The sequence below is a fragment of the Lycorma delicatula genome, chromosome 4 (assembly GCF_047948215.1).
Source record: "Lycorma delicatula isolate Av1 chromosome 4, ASM4794821v1, whole genome shotgun sequence".
NCBI classification, from domain to species: Eukaryota; Metazoa; Arthropoda; class Insecta; order Hemiptera; family Fulgoridae; genus Lycorma; species Lycorma delicatula.
The window spans coordinates 3855484-3878648 of NC_134458.1; the positions used below are offsets into that span (position 1 = coordinate 3855484).

Consider the following 23165-nt stretch of genomic DNA (forward strand, 5'->3'; position numbering starts at 1 on the left):
CAATCTGTGGCGTCACTTTACCCTTAGCTGGATTATAAGCATCACAAACATAAAAATAACTGTTTACATAATTGTTGTTCTCACAATAATCGGATCGTATTTTTTATCCGATTAAATAACTAATCAAGTTTCCCATTTGCTTTTGTATTCTAGATCCAAAGGAGAAAAACAATTTTTTTTATTTTATTCTACATCTCCTAACAAAAAAATTCAGTTGTTTAATATAAAAATTACAATGTTAAAAGAAAGTTTGAAAATATTTTTGGGTTAAATTTAAAATCAAATCGCATTACAGGGATTGTTTGAATGCATTAGCTTAGGAAGGAAGACTTAGAAGTAAAATAAAATGATGTTATCAGTGATGAATCGCTGTAAAATAAAAACCAGTCCTGATGCTGATGTTAGAAATGATTTTGTTTCTTGCTTTTATAAATGAGCTGTTTATTGGGAAACGGCTTTTGTTCATAGGTGGTGATGTTTAAAAGATTCTGAGCGAATTAAGATGTAAGGTGTTGAGGTATGCATAATATGCAAGCAACAATCTAGCATTAAATTAATTCAAAACTTCATTTTCAGCCTCCTTAATACACAAAACAGACTGTTCTTTTTCCCGATATTCGAATGACCCTATGTACAAATCAGTTAAAATGACAAACAGCGGATGACAAAGTCGACCTGGATATGTTTATGGATATTAAAAGCGATTTAATTTTTATATTTAATAATGAAAAACTATGTTACATCAGTTTCCTATCAGTATTTTGCAAAAGATATCTTTCATCCGTAAAACTCAAAAACTCTGTAAAGAATTGAAAATTAAAATTAATTTTAACAGCAGTAAAACTAGCTTAAGAAAAATGTTTAAAGAATTAGGTTTTAAGTGGCGTAAAACAGAAAATGAAAGGAAAGTTTTAATTGAAAAACATATTTGACAGAAAAGGATTTCATATTTGCGGCGATCATCGATTTTAAAAATGTAAACGGGCGATCGTACACTTGATGAATCCTATTTTTCATCAGCTCAATCAACGGCAGAATCACAGGCTGATGACAGTGGTGTAGGACTTCATTTACCAATAAATAAAGGTGAACGCTTAATTAAGCGTTTACCGTATAATTCACGGTGAAGGTGAAATGGCTTTATTCCAATTTTGGACAGCCAAATCAAAAAGTGGCAATTACCATGACAGCAAGAAAACTAAAAATTATTTGAAACGGGCTAAGAATTAGTTCCTAACCTTCCTCCTGAGTCTGTAGTACAGGTGATTCAAAGAAACGGTAAATTTTGAAAGTTGTGTTGGTAGCCGTGGGCGATATGTACCACTTGATAAGTGGCGCCAGCCTCTCTAACCTAACCTGCCATTTAGTTGTCATGGATCCTTGGAGTGGTGCGCAACGTGCATTTGTTATCAAAGCGTTTTACAAAAACAATGACAGTGTGGAGGGAGCGCATAGAGAATTTCGCCGTCACTTTAATCTGGGACGGCACGACCGTGTTCCATCAGCGCATGCAATTAAAACATGGATATCTAATTTTGAGGAAACCGGTTCGGCAATGAAAAAGAAACCTCCAGGCCGTGACCGAACCGTCCGTACACCACAGAATGTTCAAGCTTTACAAGATGCTATTACACGAAGTCCACATCTGTCAATCCGTCGTCTCTCAGCATCTTTACAGTCACATAGTTCAAGTGTTCGAAGAATGTTAGTGAAGGACTTGCAATTCCATCCATACAAGTTGCAGATCGTCCAGGAACTGAAACCGAACGATGTAGTTGTGCGAGCACAATTCTGTAATGTAATGCTTCAGTAGATAAATGATAATGAAAAATTTGTTAACGAACTGTGGATGTCAGACGAAGCGCATTTCCACCTCAGTGGATTTGTTAACAAGCAAAATTTCAGATACTGGGCGCAAGAAAATCCTACGCAGCTACACCAGTGTCCGTTGCACAGCCAGAAAGTGACCGTGTGGTGTGCTATGTCATCTTACGGTGTTATAGGCCCTTATTTTTTTGAGGATGACAACGGTCTTGCGATTACAGTGACGTTGGCTCGTTACGTAGCCGTTCTTGAAACCTTTGTTGTGGAACAACAAAAGAGATTTCCACCGATTCTTAACACAGCCTGGTTTCAACAAGATGGAGCAACGTCACATACTGCACGAATATCGATGGCAGCAGTACGCAGATTGTTTGGACAACGTGTCATTTCACGAAACGGTGACATTAGATGGCCTCCCAGATCGCCTGATCTCTCAGCTTGCGATTACTTTTTGTAGGGGTCACCTTAAAAGCAAAGTGTTCCACAGTAGACCTGCTACAACGGAAGAACTGAAAGCAAAGATCCGAGAAGCAATTGCGGAAATTCCAGTTGAGACGTTACGTCAAACCGTGAACAATTTAACGAAGAGACTTCGTGAGTGTTTACGTAAAAGAGGAGGTCACCTGCAAGATGTCATCTTTACAAAATAAACTAAAATGTATGTATCCTAAAATGGCAACATTTGTACAATTACATGAAATAAAATTCATTTTCTAAAAAAAATTTTTCATTAACGTTATTTAATTTTTTTAATTTCCCGTTTCTTTGAATCACTCTGTAGTTAACAATAATCCATATCATTATACCCTTTCTGAAAAACTTCCAGGGTCATCAAGCAAGAAACAAGACTTGACTGTTTGGCTACAGAAACATCATATTCCATTTTCATCTCAAACCAATTAAGTTGAACAAAAGTAACAGTAAACGATAACAATTTGACAAATTTTTGGAAAGAAGTAGGCATCACGTTTTCCGACTTCCACCTTACCATCCCGATTTAAATCCAATCGAGATGGTACAGTTCAAGGTAAAACTACATGTTGCAAGCCACAACACAACGTTTAAGATGGCAGAAACTCTGTGAAGATATAATGAATTCAAAGAGAGACGAACACTGGAAACCTTACTGTGAAAAGGTTAACATTGGAGGTGAGAATTGTTAATAGATTCTCCGACAGAATCTTTCATTGTCTCTTTACATAGCGACAATTACACAGAAGACAGCATTTTAGCTGAGGAATTAAATAGTTAATTCATTTTACAGTAAGTAATTAAAGTCACAATACTAACCATCTATCGCAATATTTACAGTGTTATTAGAAATATTTTTTTTATCATCCATTATTACATTTTATAATGTTTAGTACAGAATTAGCAGACTATATTTCATTTCAAAATTATTGCATTCATTTGTTAAAAACAGAACAATTACTTGGCAGTTACCAAGAGCGAGGAACATGTTTTTAGTTTGGTAGTAATTGGTGCCACTCCAAGTTGGCCGTTACTTGACGGCGAGTGTAGGATTTGGGAATGCCTCATTAGCTAATGTCATTTGGCAAAAGATTTCACCATTTGGTAGGAATTCGTAATGAAAATTCTATTACAGCTGAAGAAAATGGTTAAATGGACCTTCACATTTGACTGGACTTGATGTGCTTTTTTGGTCTTTGTTCCTCAGAAAACTTCCACTGGGACTACTGAGCGTTTGTCTCGATGTTGTACACCCACATTTTGCCACTAATTATGACGTATTTGAGCAACTCTGGGTCATTAGTAAGGATTTACTCAGAGATGCTGTTTTTGTCTAAAATTTGGCTGTTTTGCAACAAATCTGACTGCCACCCATTTCATATTCAAAACATTAATAAAATTTGCTTTGCAAGAGACGTATGAAATTCCTATTTCTTTGGCAACCTCTCTAATGGTGGGTGATTCTGCAATTACTAAGAACAATTTCTTTAACTTTTTCTACATTTTCAATGACTGATATGCTAGGATGTCTGAACATCGCGTCTTTGATGTCTTCTTGACCTGCGCGTTTGTACCACTTATAAACTCATGGTTGCGACAGTATTATTGCAAAAGGCCTTTTTTAACATTTTAAATTCTTCACTGCACATAATTCTGTTTTTAATGTAAAATTTTTGACCAATTCTCTGATCTGACATTTTGCCACACAAAAAATCCCTGAACACAGAGAAGTGTAGGTTGCTTTTTCACTTGTCAAACACACGCTATGCTTTGCAGCTGGCTGAAAATTAACATGTACGTCACTGTATTAACAATATTGAGAAAAAAATAAACTCAACTGCCAAGATACAGCACGTAATTAAAAAATTCTTGTTACTTTCTGATCAGACCTTGCACTTTTCAAGTAGTCATATGTCAGCAATCCAGCTGGATTTTTTCTGATGTTATAGGAATATTAGAGAAAGTCATCAACATCTTAGCAAGCAAAAGGAAAATCCAGCTGGATTGCTGACATATGACTACTTGAAAAGTGCAAGGTCTGATCAGAAAGTAACAAGAATTTTTTAATTACATGCTGTATCTTGGCAGTTGAGTTTATTTTTTTCTCAATATTGTTAATACAGTGACGTACATGTTAATTTTCAAAAACCTTTAAGCAGCATTTCTACCATAATCACAGATTGTTTGTATGTAGTCTGTTATGACAAGAGTTTATATAATGTTTTGATCCATTTACATTTGTGTTTTTGATCAAGTCTATAATACTGTAAATTAGAATTTAAAGATTTCCAGCTTAACTTTTATATCTGTAGTTTTTCTTTAGAAGTGTCATGTGTTTTAAATGGGAACAATAATTTTGTTTTCAAAGCTTTGAATTCTGTAAAATATTCTTTATATGTTAAAGTGGGTGTTGCCCATATGTAACTTACATGTACACAGACATGGAGGGTGTAGGTTTGAGTTAGTAAATCAGTTTTTAGTGCAATTTCTAAGATTAACAATTAATTGTTAAATTTTATTCTAACATGAAATTTATTAGAAAAAATGCATAAAATTATGTAATTGTGCTGAAGCCACCACCTGCATTTGATTCCAAATGGATAAAGATTAGAGGTCTAACAGATAACTTACCATAAATAAACACTTTCAGATTTAACCTGATGTGATCTTTGAATTCTCTGTTCTACAAAGAGCACAAAAACTTATTTTATCTCTGATTCCATTTCACTTTTTATTATTTTTTCTGCTGATGCAATTAATTACATCTGATAATTTAACTCATCAAATATTTATCATGTACATTACAGAAATGGTACCGCTGCCATATATTATGCCTTGATATGTATCATTATCAAATCAATAGTAAATAATTAAAATAAGGTAATTGTTTTTCCACCATACCTACTTACTTCTTGCACTGTTGAAAATTTTACAATCTTTAAATACAGAACAGATGGAATGCTTTAAATGAAGTAAATTACATCTGTTTGTTTATATTCACTTACACACATGTTGTAACATACAGAAAGAAGAATAATTTCATCAACAGGATTAAAAAATTACAACTTTTATTTACATTAAAATCCAGTCACATGTAAACTCATAAAAATTATGAAAAAAATGTATAAATTAACACATGACTTATTGACATGTTATTGATTAAATATGTGGTATAAATAATTTTCTGCATTTAAACTAAATTCATTTAACACTATAATATGCCACATATAAATAAAATAAAATCACTGAACAAAAATGACTATCAATGTTCTTCGTAGTAGATTAAAAACATCAAAACTGAGTTTGTATTTCAATAATATTAATTATATATAAAAAATTTATAAAACAGAAAATTGTTTTAGAAATTGGTGGCTAAAAATTAAAAAAAAAAAACAAAAAACATTAAATTCATCACCAATCTCAATTTTAGCATTGAGCACAAAATGGTCAAAATGATTTTTTAAGCATGTTGTGGTCATGACAGCAGTACTTTGAACCTGCTCATTTAATTCACAACAGGACATTCATGGATTAATCCAGTAGGAAATTCAGTAGGCTAATCCATACAAATAAATAAATATATATTGACATTTCATCTGTTCAATAAAAAATACTTGCTGACGACACTACATACATATATAAAACCAAAACTATTGAATTTACATACATACATACACACTTATCCTAGCATAAAATTTAATGGATGACTTGTTAACTTTAAACCAATGACAAAATACAACAAAACCTCCTTATTCAAGGGATGAGTTAATTTCCTAAAAAAAAAAAAAAAAAAAACAGTAAATATTGAAGAGGAAAACACACATATATATATATATATATATATGTTATGTGCAACACCTACAATACATTAAAAAATTCAAACTTCATTCTACACTGTCATTAGTTGGTATGTTCTCAGTAAAAATAAGCAGTTTGACATTAATATGACTAACCAATGTGCAGTTAAATTAATTTTTTTCTACTCATTTAACAAAACAAACAAAAATGAAGATATTACAATAACAAAAAATAAAGGTCATTCCTCCCTACGGTATCTTTTCTAGCTAAAACAAATTTACTGTAGTCTCTTTTTTTGAACACCAAGCCTCATGAACCGAAACACAATACACATGAAAATGAACAAAGAATATATTGTTATATTTCTCTACTATATAGTTAAAAGAAGAGACAGACTTATAGGCCACATACTAAGGCATCCTGTAATAGTCGCTTTAATATTGGAAGGACAGGTAGAAGGAAAAAATTGTGTAGGCAGGCCACGTTTGGAATATGTAAAACAAATTGTTAGGGATGTAGGATGTAGAGGGTATACTGAAATGAAACGACTAGCACTAGATAGAGAATCTTGGAGCGCTGCATCAAACCAGTCAAATGACTGAAGAGAAAGAATATATTGTTATATTTCTCTACTATATAGTTAAAAGAAGAGACAGACTTATAGGCCACATACTAAGGCATCCTGGAATAGTCGCTTTAATATTGGAAGGACAGGTAGAAGGAAAAAATTGTGTAGGCAGGCCACGTTTGGAATATGTAAAACAAATTGTCAGGGATGTAGGATGTAGGGGGTATGCCAAAATGAAACGACTAGCACTAGATAGGGAATCTTGGAGAGCTGCACATCAAACCAGTCAAATGACTGAAGACAAAAAAAAAGTTTCTCTACTGTAAAGCATTTAGTGTAAAAGTGTGTATAGGATTGATATATAGGTGACGTATTTTATCATTAAGGCAAAATAAGAAAAAAAATTCTCTAACTTAATTTGAACTTAAAACTATTGTATCAATCTTTATTTTTAATATTATTAATCATGTAACAATGTGATATATGGATAATATTATCTGCATTATTAATGATAATTATAGACCAGATGTGTATGTAAATAAGGAGATTTTACTGTACATATCACAATTAAATTTTTCTGGTACATAATAATTTAACATTTAGGTAAAATTAATAAATAAATAATTGTAAAATACCAGTTTGTAATAACACCATACATACATTCTTTAAACATAAGAGAGTATTATTATTATTATTATTATAAATTACTTATTTTCCCTAATATATTACCATTTTATCACTAAACTTAAAGTAAATATAAAAATGATCATAATGTTAAAAATACATAAATATGCTATCAACTAACTAGATGACATAGTGCAAAAGCACAAATTTTGATGACTCCTATAAATCCTACAATCTTTAGTATCAAATAATACACTTCTTTTTTAGTTTCAGAGTTTTACTTGATGATGTCTGAACTCATTACGCATTTGATGCTTTCTCATCATCACTGTTAAAATGTTATAAACTGTTGTAAAGAAATTTGATTCACTTGAAATTGATGAAATGAATTTTCAACATCCCATCTGTAATAATGTATCTGATTACAATTAAATATATATTAAAATTTTAATTCATAATACAAAAAAAAAATATTAAAAGTGACTTGCCAGGAACAAGTTGGAATTTTATAATTAAATGTATAATTTTAATCACCCTAGTAGTTGAAGACAAGACTAATATTTGCGTATATTTTCTTAAGGTAGAAATAAAATAAAAGAAAGGAGTTTTAACGGATTTCTGGATAAGTTGCTTTCACAAGAAACTGCAAATTATAATAAAGTGAAAGAAAGACCTTCTACTTCAAATTTTACTAATTCTGACTTGTCTGAATTTTTTCTAATTTTTTTTAAAACTTGAGTAGTAATACACCCTGAAATAAAAAAGAAGTTTATATTTTTCTAAAATTCAGACTTTTACAGTTTGTGTATATATAAATATATATTTATATATATATATATATATATATATATATATATATATATATATATATATATATATATATATATATATGATCACACACACAGTGAAATCTCTCATGGCAACAACTTTCCTAATAGTTACTCCTATGTTAATATATTTTTAAACTAACAATTGTATTATTATGTCAACAAATGACTACTCCTTAGCCAGATTGGGACCATCTAATCTCTACTAAGATAACTACTGAAATACTTCAGTATTTCATTGTAATATTATACTATTTTATAATAATTAAACTATTCTATTTGGACCAAAATTTTGTTTAAAAAGCTGATTTTTCTTATGTTAAGATAAAAATACAGTGCACAGCACAAATAAGAAAGGTTGGTTGTTTGTAACTGTTAAACTCTACCACCTTATAAAAAGCAAAATGATCAACAGCTTACTAAGGGAAATTAGATCATATAATTACACTATTATTCATCAAGTTCCTGCTGCTTTTAGATCCAGAGAATCAGCAGTAAATTATTTTACATAGTGACTGCATGTTATTTTTAATGTCATTTTTTAGTATATGCTTTCAGCATGAAACTTACATAACTGCAGAAATAAGTCTTTAAATGGTGTTTAATTTTGACCTAATACATCATCTGTTAGTCGAGCTATCTTATTTTTGCTATAAGGTAGTTCATTAAAATTTACACATCAATTATTTCATAGTTTGAACTGTGTTATGTAGTTTTGAAAGAATTCATCAATGATTTGGTCATGCGGGTTGACTTTAATATGTTCATGATGTGCTATCTTTAGTTCTGACTGAATATTAAGGATTTCTAAAGAGGAGATAGATCAAGAAATCAGAGTGTATTAAAGATTGAAACTATAGAGCTAAGTCAGCAGATAGGAACTGAAATAGCAACAAATTACAATAAAAAAGATCAGGAAAGTATTTAAAAAGCTAAGACATTCTTCTAGATCCTGTAATTCATTAGATTTTGTAATTATTCAAAAAAAGACACCCAAAAACGTTTTACTACCAGCACAACAATGCTAACCAAGGGGAAATGGTAGCGACAAACACATTCAGAGTAATAGTTTAGTTTTAGTATTCTAGTATACATAAAAGTCTTGTTTATTTTTGAAATGTTAATTTAGGTAACTGATATCCATAAAACATTTCATCTTATCTTTTTCATTGAGACAGATTCAAAATAAATAACCGACTTTGGCATTTTTTTTTAATTTGGTTTATTAATTTTATATAATATTGCATTAGTTTAATAAAAATTTAATTTTTTCTTCAAAATCACCTTTTTACTTTATGTAGCTGTAAAGAACAAATGCAATTACTGAAAAGTAACATTAAAGGTAGTAGAAATGGTATTTATGTATGTCTGGAAGCTTATTGTTACTGATGAGTACATGGAATTTCTTGTTACTATTTAAAGGTTAAAAAACTAAAGCCAAACGTCATGATGAAGGCGAGTAAGATGATTTATTTACTTGACAAATAAAATTTTTTTAGATTCGAGGTAAAAGAAATTGAAGTGTTTAATGTCATTTTTTTCTTTATAACATTATATTCTATTATTCTTGAACATATTTATTTTCTGTATTACAAAATTTTACTCTTTAGTAGTATTTAAAAAATTAAACATTATTAATTTTATTTGTTTTTAATATCTTCAAACGACCTATCTTTAAAATTTATCTTACTTTGTAATAAAAACAATTGCAGAGAAAAACTTCAAGAGAATGTTTTTGAGAAAGAGTCCACTGAAAATATTTTTCAGAGCCTTAAAGGAAATCCTTCTGTATAACCCGCATACTCTGTTTGGAAAAGCGGTTAGTTGCTTAATGGAAATTTCACTGTATGTATAGTACTTATGAATAAAATAAAAATGTCTTAAATTTAATTTTCTGCAGATGGACTGTAAACAAAATGAGTATTACATGGACACTAAAGCAGAAGATTACCACAGTGAGTTAAAAGTAATGCTTCAAAATTTACATCAAATTAAAAAGTGTTAAAACCAAATTCTACTGGCTAAAACAGGTACAATGAATTACAATAACCTTAAAAGTATAAGTACATTTAATCCGATTATGAAAAAAAAAACAAAAAACACTTGATCTCTTAAAAAATTATACTTACAACAAACTGTACAATTGTTATAATTATGATTCTGTTAACAAGTTACTTATTTTTCAGGATTAAAACTCAGTATTACAGCCACTGAATTTATATTAAGAAAATATAATTACACTACAGAGAATTCTTATATTCATTATTCAGACTTGCATGGCTTCATGTAAATACGACCTATAAAAAATTCAACAGTATACTTGCAACATTTGACTCACTATTTTAACAAGTTATCTTTTTTCTCCTGAAAAAACTTCATAGCTGATTTTTACTAAATTATGTCTATCAGGGAGCTAGAAAATTTTCTACGGAATAACACTTTAATCAATGATGAACACATTCATATTAAATTCTCGCTTAAAAAAGTAATAGAGGAAGACCACCGGTCAAAGAATATAAAATTAGGAAATTTAAACATTATTTCAAATACCCTGAAAAGCAGTGAACTACCCTCAATGCAGTAAGATAACGATTAAAAAAGTAAATCGACCAATTAATAACGATACCTTATTGTATTACAAATACATGTTACTTTTAAACAATATCATTAATTATATGTATGCATGTGTGTACAAAAATATAACAGAGGCGGTTTATTTATATAAATATGCTCACTGAAGACTAGACTAATATTAACATCAAATAATTTCTACTTATATGTGATTTATCGCATAGTGTACAATGTACTTTCTGATAACTCTGTTGATCTAAAATGAAATAATAATTAGTAACTGTAAAAATAACATTAACAGAGCATCCAGTAAGTGAGGTGAAAATTAAAAATTTTGTATCACATGTCTATTTGTACAGAATAACAAACTATACAAAGATGGCTGATATAAATTATTCTGTCAATACTAAACTAACAACTGACCTTTAGACATTTATCTCATAAACAACAACAGTATGCTTTGACACTTAATTATAACTGAAAATAAATTTTGTGACAAACAATGGTCAGACAATAATTCCAGTTACAAAAATATAATGACAAAAAATAGTACAAATGTTTACTGGAATATATTAAAAATTGGTTCTGTACATGAACAAAGAGATTAATTTGTTTTAGGCTTATTCTAAACAGTTACAATTTAAAACAGATTATTTATGGCCTAGTGTTTTCCATTTATATCAAATCAGTTTTATAATTCTTAAAAACTTAAAAAATTTAGATTAAGTTTAATAATTTTCGCTGCTCAGTACAATACCCTAAATAAATGATTGTTCTCAACGACAACTTCAATATTTATTGTTCAACAGAAAATGTTAAATCAATAGCTTCCAACTGCACACACATGCATTCATTTAGAAGTGCATGCATATATATATAGTGCACACTATAATAATCCAACATTTAAGGCACAAACATTACTACAAAAATACTATTAACACCTCACAGAATTAAATGAAAAAAAAAAAACAAAAAAACTAAATAGTTTTCTCATAATTACTGGTAACAGCACAATAACATTTCCCAATAAAATGTACAGACCATCTTTCAACTCTATGAATATCGAATGGATATAGATATGTTTAACAAAAAAACATTGATCCGTAGAATAAATTATAAGTATTATACAAGCTATTGCTGAAACGGGGGTGCGATTAAAGCAAAAAAGTAACTGACCAATGATTAAAAATGTTTAAATGTGCTATGGTGGTCCATAAAAAATATGTAATTAAAATACTAATGTTCACATTATACATTTTAACAGCCCAAATATAATACAGTAATAATTTGTACAAAGTATACATAAACTACTAATTGACACAGCAGTGACTATTTTATAAAAGATAGGTAAAAGTACCTCATAAAATAACGCGCAATTTTGATCAATAAAATTAAGTCATATCAGATAATAAAAACATAACTGAAATTCTTCCAAATTTAAGGGAATAAGGTTCATGATAATGGATTGTAGATTAATATGTTTACAGTCAGTTCAAAGAATGGAAAAAATATGCCACACTGTGAAAGCAATATCTACAGGTGTCATTAAGGGCTTAACCAAAGCACTAATAATTATAATTATCTGGAAAATATAAAGGTATTGTTATGCTGTAGAGGGAAAAATATTTATATTTATGTAAATAAATAAATTTGTTAAACAATCGGTTGTATTCCTTAGAGTATTATGTGAATAAATAATTTCCTATGTAGGTTTACTACTGTAGCGATGCAATTCTAGCTAGTCATACATTTTATAAAGTGCCATGCACTGCTAAGGTTATCAGCTGGTATCTCAAAGAATGGGCTGATAGGTAATGTATTTACTTCTGTGTAGCAACATTTATAGCAAAGGAAAGTGAATTGCATGTAGTGTGGCTAAAATGCAGGTGATTTGCATTATCTCATGTGCAATCTTCAATCATTCATGTGAGAATCTTCATGCAGTGTCACATGTCATTCTGCTGCTGATAGTGGATGTGAAAGCACATGTTAACATACTGACAAAAAAGGCAGTGAACAAATGCTGAAATCATAATCCTGACCAGTACTGATATTTTGGGGGTGATTCAGTAAATGACAAAAAGAATATCAGAGATATGGACAATATTAGCAGTAAGGTCTCTTGTAGACCTTATTTTCCAAAGCCCTCAGTATCTTGTCTTTGGTATTATATTAACAGAGAAGCAGTATTATTTGTTTAATAGAAAACATACAACTGATTATTAATGTACTGATTATTAATTAACTTTTCCTTTTTTAAACAAACAGGATAGAGAAGCTGATAATCATTGTATAGGGAAGGAGGTGTGGGATCCACACAAGGCCGAAGAATATGTCACGAATTTAAATCATCCAGTTATAAAAATTGAAATACTTATATCATTGTATTATGAATTAAGATATACAAACAATTTTTTAATTCTCTTAAAAGTAATATTAATCTGTATTGATATAATTTATATTTTAATGAGTTGATCTATAAAGAAATAGCCATTTTAATTTAAACTGGCAAATAGATTGATCAACTTTCTTCTATAAAATGTTTGGTCTAGAGATCTTTAATTATATTCTTTGTTTGTAAGGTATAGAAATATATTTAATGAGCTAGATTGAAAATCTTTCCAATTTATTAACTCTATACCTATACCTATTTTCATGTTTACCTTAAAAATCATCGAGCAGTAAAATATTGATGGGATGCAACCACAACTGAGATAAGTAAAATCTTTTGCTAAAAGACCTGTATTTTAAAATTGTTTTTTAACAGCATTACCTTATTTTTTTTTTAGTAATATTTCTTATTACTTTGTTGTTTTTAATATGTACCAGGTTGATTAAAAAAATTTGCCAAGCTGATTATAAAAAAAAAATATTGTTATAATACCATGAGTAAATTAAATGAACAAGTTCCAAGAGGCATTTCTCATAACCTTGGTAACTGAAGTATAACTCTCCTTACTTTATTCTCATTAAAGGATTGGAATTGCTATAGAACACTTTCCTTATATAATTTTAAACATAATCATAACATTTTTTAATTCACTTTCAAAATACCAATAAGATACCAAAGATTACAAAGGGTTCAGTCTGACTGGTTAAATAATTAATTAGAAAACCATGAAATCATTTAAAATACTTAAGTAATTATGGTTATATGATGGTGTTTTTCTTAAGATGACTGCACTCTTACTTCTCCAGGATGTGGTCGTATAATAAGATCATCACTACGGCCTAATAATTTAAAAAAAAATGTTTATTTCACTGCAAGCATAGGGAGCAATTTCTAATAAACATGTTAGCGGTTATTTTTATACCATTTTAATGACCTGAATGTTAATTTTTACTTTTTTACCAACTGAACACTAGACAACTGAGAATGCAGTTTGCGTTTTATATGGTAATTTTTTTCTTTTGATGTTTAGATGCTTTCAATAAACTGATCTGTTGGGAAAGATTCTAAAAGCTTAAAGTTTTTTAAATTTTCTAAGCAAAAATTACTGAATTTCAATGATGCTGTAAAACACTCCTGTAAGTGATCACAGAAAGGAAAATTTGGAAACAAAATTTAATAAGTTTATAAAAAGATAATAATTTTCTGCTCTAAGCAAGATTACTAATATAAACAACACTATTACTAATTGAAAGCAAATATGATTACTAATTGAAAGCAAAACAAATTTAACAAATTATTTTGATTAAAAAATGTTTATGTTAGTTGTAAACAAAAGGCATTTATTTACCAGTAAGGTTTAGTTTGTCTATTAAAATATTAGGAAGTGTTCAATAGGTACCCTTACCCAACAAGTACTTGGGTAAATAAGCCAATATTTTGGCTTATTTTGCTATTCTTTACAACAAACTACAGATTCCCTGAACAGTCCTACTGACAAAATGTTTTATTTATTATTGCCACCTTACTGAACCCCAATAAAGCAGCTACTCTGCTGGCTACTACAAGATGCCAGCACAACACCATAAATGCAACCAGGGTGGTAGCAGACACAATTCCTATGGTGCCTATGAAAGATATGGAAAGGGTAAATTGACTCATAGTGGTAAGTTTGTGATCAATCAGTTACCATCTTTCCAGAGTCCAATTTAAGCAAAAAAACAAATTCTCAAACTGAGTTTTTTTATTAACTACTTTTTAATTAGAATATACTGCCTTACAACCTTAAGCCCAGTTGAATTCAGAAACTCAACTGCTTTATGTGGTGTGGCGACAACTCGCCTCACCAGCTGGTTTTGGTGTATTAATAAAAAATTCATAAATATATCATAATGAATTCATTCAATAATATACCTTTAAGTAATGCAATTAATTCTAGTAATTGCATAATTTATTTCAGAGGGAACATAATTATGTCAAATTCTATTAGTTAATTAAGTAAAATTATTCATTTTTAATAAAAAAAGAAAAACTTTGTATGTTCTAAAAACTTGGTATCATATTGCTTTTATTCATTTTTGTGGCCATCTTCATTGACCAGTGCCACTATTACTCACTCTGGCAACACCTTTTATTGCTGGTTTTCTTTAGTGTTGAAGGCTCGCATTTAATGCTGTCAAAAAGTGTTTTATTTGTTTGAATTGTCTGTTTATTGTGGGTTATTGTACATTACTATATTTCATAAAATTTGAGAATGTTGAGAAGGTCCTTTTTTGCGTATGTGTAAAAAAAACAAGGTAACTGTCAATGTAAGTAGGTTTGTGATTTGTATCCAAGAAACAGTGTGTGATCAGAGAAATTCAATTTATAAATTCCATCAGCATTAGTTTTTATATGTGATTCTCTGTTTTTTGTTTTGGGTTAAATTGTAACCAACCAGCTTTTGTAAATTTGTGAATTATTTTTTCTTTCTATATAGGTAGTATGTTATAAATTTTGTTCTTTTTCTTCTTCTTATCTTTGTTTCTATTTTTATTCTTATTTATTTTGTCATGGGGGAAGTGAAAAAGTGTACGCTTACATTCATTTGTGCACACTATTTTTGTCGGTTGACTAATTTACAGCTGAATAAGCAAGTAAATTAATTTTCCTGACTCAAAATCAGAAAAAGCAACCGACAAAGCAAATTTTAAAAATATACAGAAAACTAAAAATGATGGATAAATTAAGTCACAACATTCCAAAAAAATTGCAATCCCACATAAAATATCAGATTTTAGAACTATAATTCACAGACTGCCTAACATAACCATGCCTCCTGAATATCATAGAAGTCAATGCTATAAAATACCTATCGCACACAAATTGATGCAGCAGCATTCTCATTTATTCACTATTATACAAAATAAATACAAATAAGCACAATGATAAATAAAATAAAAAATACATCATGCTACATAAACAACAATTTGGCGATAGCAGCTTAAATATTTAAGTAAACCTATATTCAATGTTGTTTTCAAAACAATAAGCAATAAAGAAACCATTACATATACAATGCAACAGCTACAAAATCAGTTTTCCTGAAATAGAAAACCGACTTGCTTTATCAGCAACAAAAGTTTACATTTGACTAACATGACACAAATTCAGAGAAATAATGAAGATATAAAAGCACTCTATATTGACATCAAATCAATTTCTGCCAACCACATCGTTAACAACCTTGATATTCTATACAAACACAAAATATGATCAGATTTTACGCTTGTACATTCAGAAATATATAAACATATAATATACTAAATGAACAAACATTACAATTTAATTTCAACATATTTCTTTACCATATCTTATGTCTACCTAATCATAAAAGAACTGTTAGTAGTACATCAGCTGATGCCAAAGTGAAAAATAGTTGTAAAAGTCACTGAAAATAGTCTCACAAAAGTGATTTAATGTATGAAGATATACATTTTTTTTTTTACCTATTAGTTTTATTCAATTATTCAATAAAAATAATTTTATTTAATTTCCATAACTAAAATTATATAAAATTTACAGCAATTTAAATGAGTTCTTATTTTTGTTTTTATGATTGAGAATTCTACCTTTTAATAATATGGTAAAAAAATAATTACAAACAAAACTTAATTTTTTCTTAATTCTCATAATCACTTATTGACCTATGAATGGCAACTATTGAAAAATTTATCTGATTACTAAAATAAATATTCCTAATTTTTATTAAAATGTTTTAACTATTCCTTAATAATACAAGAAAAGCACACATAAAAATGCTTTATCTTAATGAATAAATATCAACACACTGGAACTAATTATTATTATTTTTTAATATCTAAAATTTGTTCAGTTAATTATTTTTAAAAGGAAAGAATAATAAAAATAAAATAGCAACATACAGTTTACTTTTGAATTTGTGGTTTTAATATTCCACAAGTACTTAAAAAAATTTTGTTAACTATTTTTTATAATCTATATAAAAAGAAACAACCATCCATGTGGTTAAAAGACATAACACATTATAAGACAACAACATGAAATACAAGTAAAAATGTCTGACCGTATTTATGTAATAAAGTACTTATTTACTTTTATAATTATTGTGATCACTTATGAGTAAGTTTCTTCTATGATCCTGATAGGTCCAGTAAAACCCATTTTGCATCAAATTTGTTATTCTGGTAAGTTTTGATGTGAATGTATCTTTTGTTAATATTTTCAACAAAAAGTTGAAAAAAATTTTAACAATTTTACTTTCCTTTTTAAACACAGATCTTCAATTTGCATTTTTATAAATACATACTGTTAAGTATAAAGAAATTGTGTTTTGACAAAATACAAATTTATGAATGACAGTAACAGGGATTTCAGAGGAAATATTCATTCTATTTTTCACAACAAACACTTCTTCAGTAAGCTTTAATAAGTCATTAAACTACTGCATTAAATAGTCAGTGAGTCACGAAGATGGTCACATCAGATGTTAATTAAATGTATTCGTAATGCAAAACTGAAGAATTTTACTAACAAAAAAGATATTTATTGTTTTCGTTCATGCTTCTCTTATAAAATAATCTATACCTGTTAACTACTTTGAATTTTAATTTAATTACAAGTAATGTGTATTACAGCTGAACATGCTGTACCCTGGTAAGACATGCATTCTACATTCTACTCTTAATTCTTTGTGAAAAACAGATCTACAATATTCACGAAAATAGTCTATGAGTTAATGTAAATTTTTATACATCAGATGATAAGAGCAGCTCTTAAACAGCATATGATACTATCGTTCTGTGAACAATTTAATGCTATGCATGGACTTTGAACAAATGCATCAGTCTCTGAGAGATACTCAATCGGTAGATTACACTTTGACTGATTAAAAATCCTAGATATATTACCAGTATATACATTTGAAATGAGTTTTACCATACTTAAGGCTATGTAACAGACTTATGTACAAATAACATTTACGCTACTGTATAAGCTCATTTACTATATAACAATATTAATAAAATAACACATACGGTAAAATTAACAACACAAATTAAAATATCATATGATTACATTAATACACTAATTTCATCTACATTATAAACATTTTATATATATATATGTGTGTATGGGTGTGTACATTTTGTTTAAGAGAAACATTACAGCTGGTTAATTTTCAGCACCACAGTAACACAGATAAAAATAAACAATAGACCAAATGGACTAGTGTCTAATCCTTTTACAAGTCACAAGGATCTTTACTGGTCGATGGAAGTGTTACATAATCAGATACTGTTCCCAGCCTACAGTATGATGTACTGGGATGTTTAGTGTGAGTCTGAGCCTCTGATAGAGATCCAGCAACAACATACCCTTTGGAGGCAGGAGCTAACAGTGTAGTGGTCACAGGAGTCACAGAGTCTTTGTTCTCTGACCAGGCCGCTGGATGCAAAACATACCCGTGGTCTGATGCCAGTGTAGGGGTTGATATATTTGAGGGCTGACTGATACTGACATAGCCCTGTGGTAAAGAAGGGGGATTGCCCACTTTGCAATATCCTATTCCTCTATTAAGAAATGTGGAGTAGGTAGAGTCAGATTCAGTGGAACTAGGAGAAACTTCAGATCCAGAAGGCATAGTCACATACGGATCGGGCACTCTAGTTCCATCGTAAGTTGATGAAAAATTTCGTTCTTGTAACATAGGTGGTGGGGATGATTCCAACTTAGGAAATGCACAGCCATCAGGAGACTAAAAAACAAACAAACCAAATTTAAACTTTCAAGTGATCTAATACACATGGCAAAAAAATTACTTTAGTTCTAATTTTGATTATCACCATAAACAAAAGAAAGAAATACCAATGATAAAAAAAATGAAAATGAATTTAAAATCCAATATGAACTTCGTCTAAGTAAAATCTAGCAAAATTATAAACTAAACCAACTGCTTCATAATCCCTTTCTAAAATATACTGAAATGATTCAAAATATTTGTTAATGTACAGGATCCTTTCAAAATATTTTTGCATTTGTTAAACAGTGTGACAAAATGTAATAAATTAAAATGGTTAGATATCAAACAAATAGCTTTTAAAATTATGAAAATAATTTTTAAGATAGTTGATAACTATATTTGCAAATATTTTTTTATCACTTACATTGTCAAAAAACATTTCCTGTAAATTTTGAATAAAAAAATTTGTAAAGATAAGATCAGGAGTGTACATTGGGTGACGAAGCAGCAATTTGTTTTTTCATAAATTCATTAACACCATCACACAAGAAAATGTATGTTGATATATCACCATAGTGAAGTAATTATGAGTTTTTTTCATGGTTCCAGCTTTTCTCTTCTCACCTTTAATTTAGAGAAGGCATATTGCTACCAGACAACAAAATTTTATGAAACTTGTTTTGAAAGCAATTTCACCAGGAGTTTTAACATTTGATGTTGGATAAAGTTAACAAAAAACACAGCTCGTATTTGCCAAAAGAAATTTTAATGATTTTAATGAGAAAGAACAAATGAACTTATGTTAAAAATCATAACCTTAAAACTAAAAAGAAAATTATGAAAATAACATAATTTGATGATACATAAGAATATCAACTGAAATCAGCAACTGAAAAATAATGTTAAATGAAAAAAAATACATGAATATACACTTTTAAATACAGATTTTGACAATATACATTTTTGACAAAGCCTGAAAAACAAGAGAACATGAAACACCTTAATTTTAATTGTAAATTTAGAAAAACATAATATCAATAGAAAAATGTATCTGGCAAACAGTTGTACTACTGACATATACTATAATGTGACAAATAGCAATGAACAGATGTCATTAACTTAGATAAACGAATTACAATAAATCTTAATTGGCACTGGCCTTTTCTGAATTAAGAACATCAACAAACTTAACGTTAAATTAATACATGTAATTCTAGTTTAGTGTAGAAAAAAGGCCACAATGATATTCTAGTACAAAAAGAGTTAATAACAATAATCAAATTGTGATAATTAAACAAAAATAAAGAGTTAATTACAATATAATCGCATTGAAATTAATTGAGCATGTAAAATAGGTTGCAACTGAACAATGACAACCTTATGTAAGTAACCTGTCGTGACTGTACTTAAGTGAAATTGAAACTTGAAAGGCATAGGTATGATGAACTGAATGTTCCACAAATTTTAATGACAACATAACTGTTTAACGTAATAAGTAATGAAAAACTGAACTTGCCTGTAGCACACAAATATTTGTAAGAGAGAAATTCATGAATGAAGGTAAAACGAATACAAACAGTAAATTCCTGGGCGTAGTCCGCCGTGGTGTATCAGGAATACAGTGGTGAGAATGTGGCTTCGAGGTTGAGCAAGACTGGGCGTCTGAAATGTGTAGCAACGAGTTTGAAGAAATTCTGCTTAGCTGAAATTGTAATAAGAAGCTGGAGAAAATTCGGTGTCGACAGAATTGACAGCTTGTAATGATTGAGGCACTTTCCACAGAGAAGTAATGTAGAATTTGAAGAATAACTTAACGAAGAAACAAGGCTGGACGAACATAGAAAATTGTGAAATCACGAAAAACTGACGAATAGAATTAGAAAATATTTTAACAGAGAAATACCGCAACGTTTATAAGTGCGAAGACGACGAAAGTATTAACATTAAGTGAAAGAAAGAAAACATCGAAGCCTGGCCCTCCAAGAGGACCAGGATCCCCAGAACGTGAAAGTCCGAACTAGAATGAAGAAAGCAGGGCGTGGTGAGAAGTAGGGGAAGCGAACAAAGCAATGGACAGAAGAGTGTGTGTGTGTTGACAACAAGAGTAGTGCCTTAGTGTTAGTATGAGAACGATTAGAGAAACGGTGTGGAATTCGGGAACGAAGACATAACAAAAATAATTTAAGCGAGCAGTCCACTAAAGAATTACGCAAGACTGATAAAAATAATTTCTGAATACGCAAGTTGAAGAAATGACATCAGGGCAGACAAAGAGAAATAGACTTCTAGGAACTGACAACATTGAAATTGGTTGAGAATAAAAAAAAACACTAAGCCTAATATATACATTAAGATTAAACAGCAATGAAATAATGCGTGATAGAAATGAGCTAACACCATAACCTTGAATTCATTGGAATAAAACGACTTTACGCCATCGGCGTAAACATTTGATCTAAACTGCAGATCATTTATAGTCCTGATGAAGATTTGTTGATTCACTGTGATGACTCGGCTCAGACATTAACACTGCACTTATATACATATTTTATCAGCGGGTTTGATTCATTCACAGAACATTTTATTCTTATTTGTACAACTCTACGGTTTCAGACAGATTGTAGGCTAGTTGTCTTTTTATTCCTGCATCATAACCATGAAATGAATTCTGTTGCAATGTGATACATTCTAAGTATTTCTGTCAGGATCTTGTAACAAGAACAGAGTGAAATGAAGAAATTTTCTATAATCTTTCAGATGGTCAAATGCTACTTGAAATAAAATTTCATTGTCTCTATTCATGTGAGCACCGCACTGACATCATCAGCCGATACCCTAATTAAGGGAAATCATTACCTAACTCTGGACCATCATTAAACTACTTTCTACTCACAGCAGCAAGTACCACTTAAAAACTTAACATCTTCAGTCTATTGCAACATTTTATGAACCTCAATAAAAGTTTTACACAGGCGACACAAAACTTAATGTTTGTAAACTTCTTGCGATAGCCATACCAAAAATTGTGAAAACATTTAACAACATGATTATCACTAAAGTGCTACAGATTGATGTTTGATATCAAGCAACAAAGTATGCTTGTCCAAGGTTACCAAAATACAGTACCACCTACTGTTTTTCTACTTTGATGCCTTTGTGTATTATACAAATCAAGTAACTAATTGAATAGATCTGCTTGGACTTTTTAAGCATTTTTTGTTCAGGATTTCTTTGTTGTTCTCACTGTAGTCAGAATAACTGACTAGTGCAATAGATCAAAGAAAAACAGAGCATCAAATGTTTACAAACCAAACAGCTTTCACTGCATAGTTTTCTACTGGAAAAACAAAACACAGGCTTCAATAATTCAATGTACTTAAAAAATGACCTGCAACAGAAGTGACTCTGCTTTTGCACAGACAACCTTATCAGATAATCGTGTAAGGTCAAATCAAAATAATGTTCACAATAATTTTAAATTTATACACAACATGGCAACAACAGTAAACAAATAATATTCATAGAACTGATCACTTACAATGCGCTTTAACTACATTTTAATTTTAAATAGTTTTGAAGAAAAGAGACCATAAATAAAATTCCAACAAAATTTCAAAACAAATCAACAGTTATTGATGAAGGCCGCTCATGCAGAGCCAAATTATTTTAATCGGTTCTCTATCATGGATGTGTAGACATGCAATATACAATTTAAACTTCAGTCTCTTTTGTACATGTGAAATTGTTCCGAATAAAGTAGGCAATTTTTCCTCCTATTTTAAACATATGGTATGAACAGTACTGCTCCTATTATATGCAGGAAACAAAGGAAGCAACAAAACCAGTTTATTATATTACTGAAGCAATGCATAATTAAAGACATAATGACTCTCTTCTTCTGAAACCTACATGAAAAACAACAAATCGAGGAAAAGCAACACGTATTCCACACATCACATTCTCTATTTCTGTTTTTCACTATTTTATAATTCCAAAGAAATTAATGAGGGTTTTATAGTTCATTGTTATGAGATAGATTTGAATAGATGCTTCGATGACAGGAAAAATTTCAGAACTGAATTAACTCGAGGAGAGAACTTGTGTTTTAGTTCATATATTATTTTGGTAGGGTTAGTCTGTTTGGCTTGTAGTTTCAAGTAACTGTTTCATTATCAAATCCTTAATGAAAAATATTTAGTGATGAAAAAAATAATTTATATCTAATAATAATTCTATTCACAGATCTAAACTATGAAGTGTAAACCCATTATATAAACTTAACTGTAGTTACTACACTTATAGCACCTGAAAGTTTTATATTTCATAAAATATACA

The 23165-nt window shown here is 29.7% G+C and overlaps 1 protein-coding gene across 6 annotated transcripts in view; it reads right to left on the bottom strand.

The window, feature by feature from the left end:
* Positions 1 to 6060: 6060 nt before the first annotated feature.
* Positions 6061 to 23165, bottom strand: part of dome (cytokine receptor domeless) — a 172591-nt gene continuing 155486 nt past the window's right edge. For all 6 annotated transcript variants that reach the window (XM_075362170.1, XM_075362167.1, XM_075362168.1 and 3 more), the window contains one exon: positions 6061 to 18845. In XM_075362170.1, coding sequence (XP_075218285.1) covers positions 18333 to 18845 — 513 coding nt within the window. In that variant the 3' untranslated portion in view covers positions 6061 to 18332. The remainder of the gene's footprint in view (positions 18846 to 23165) is intronic.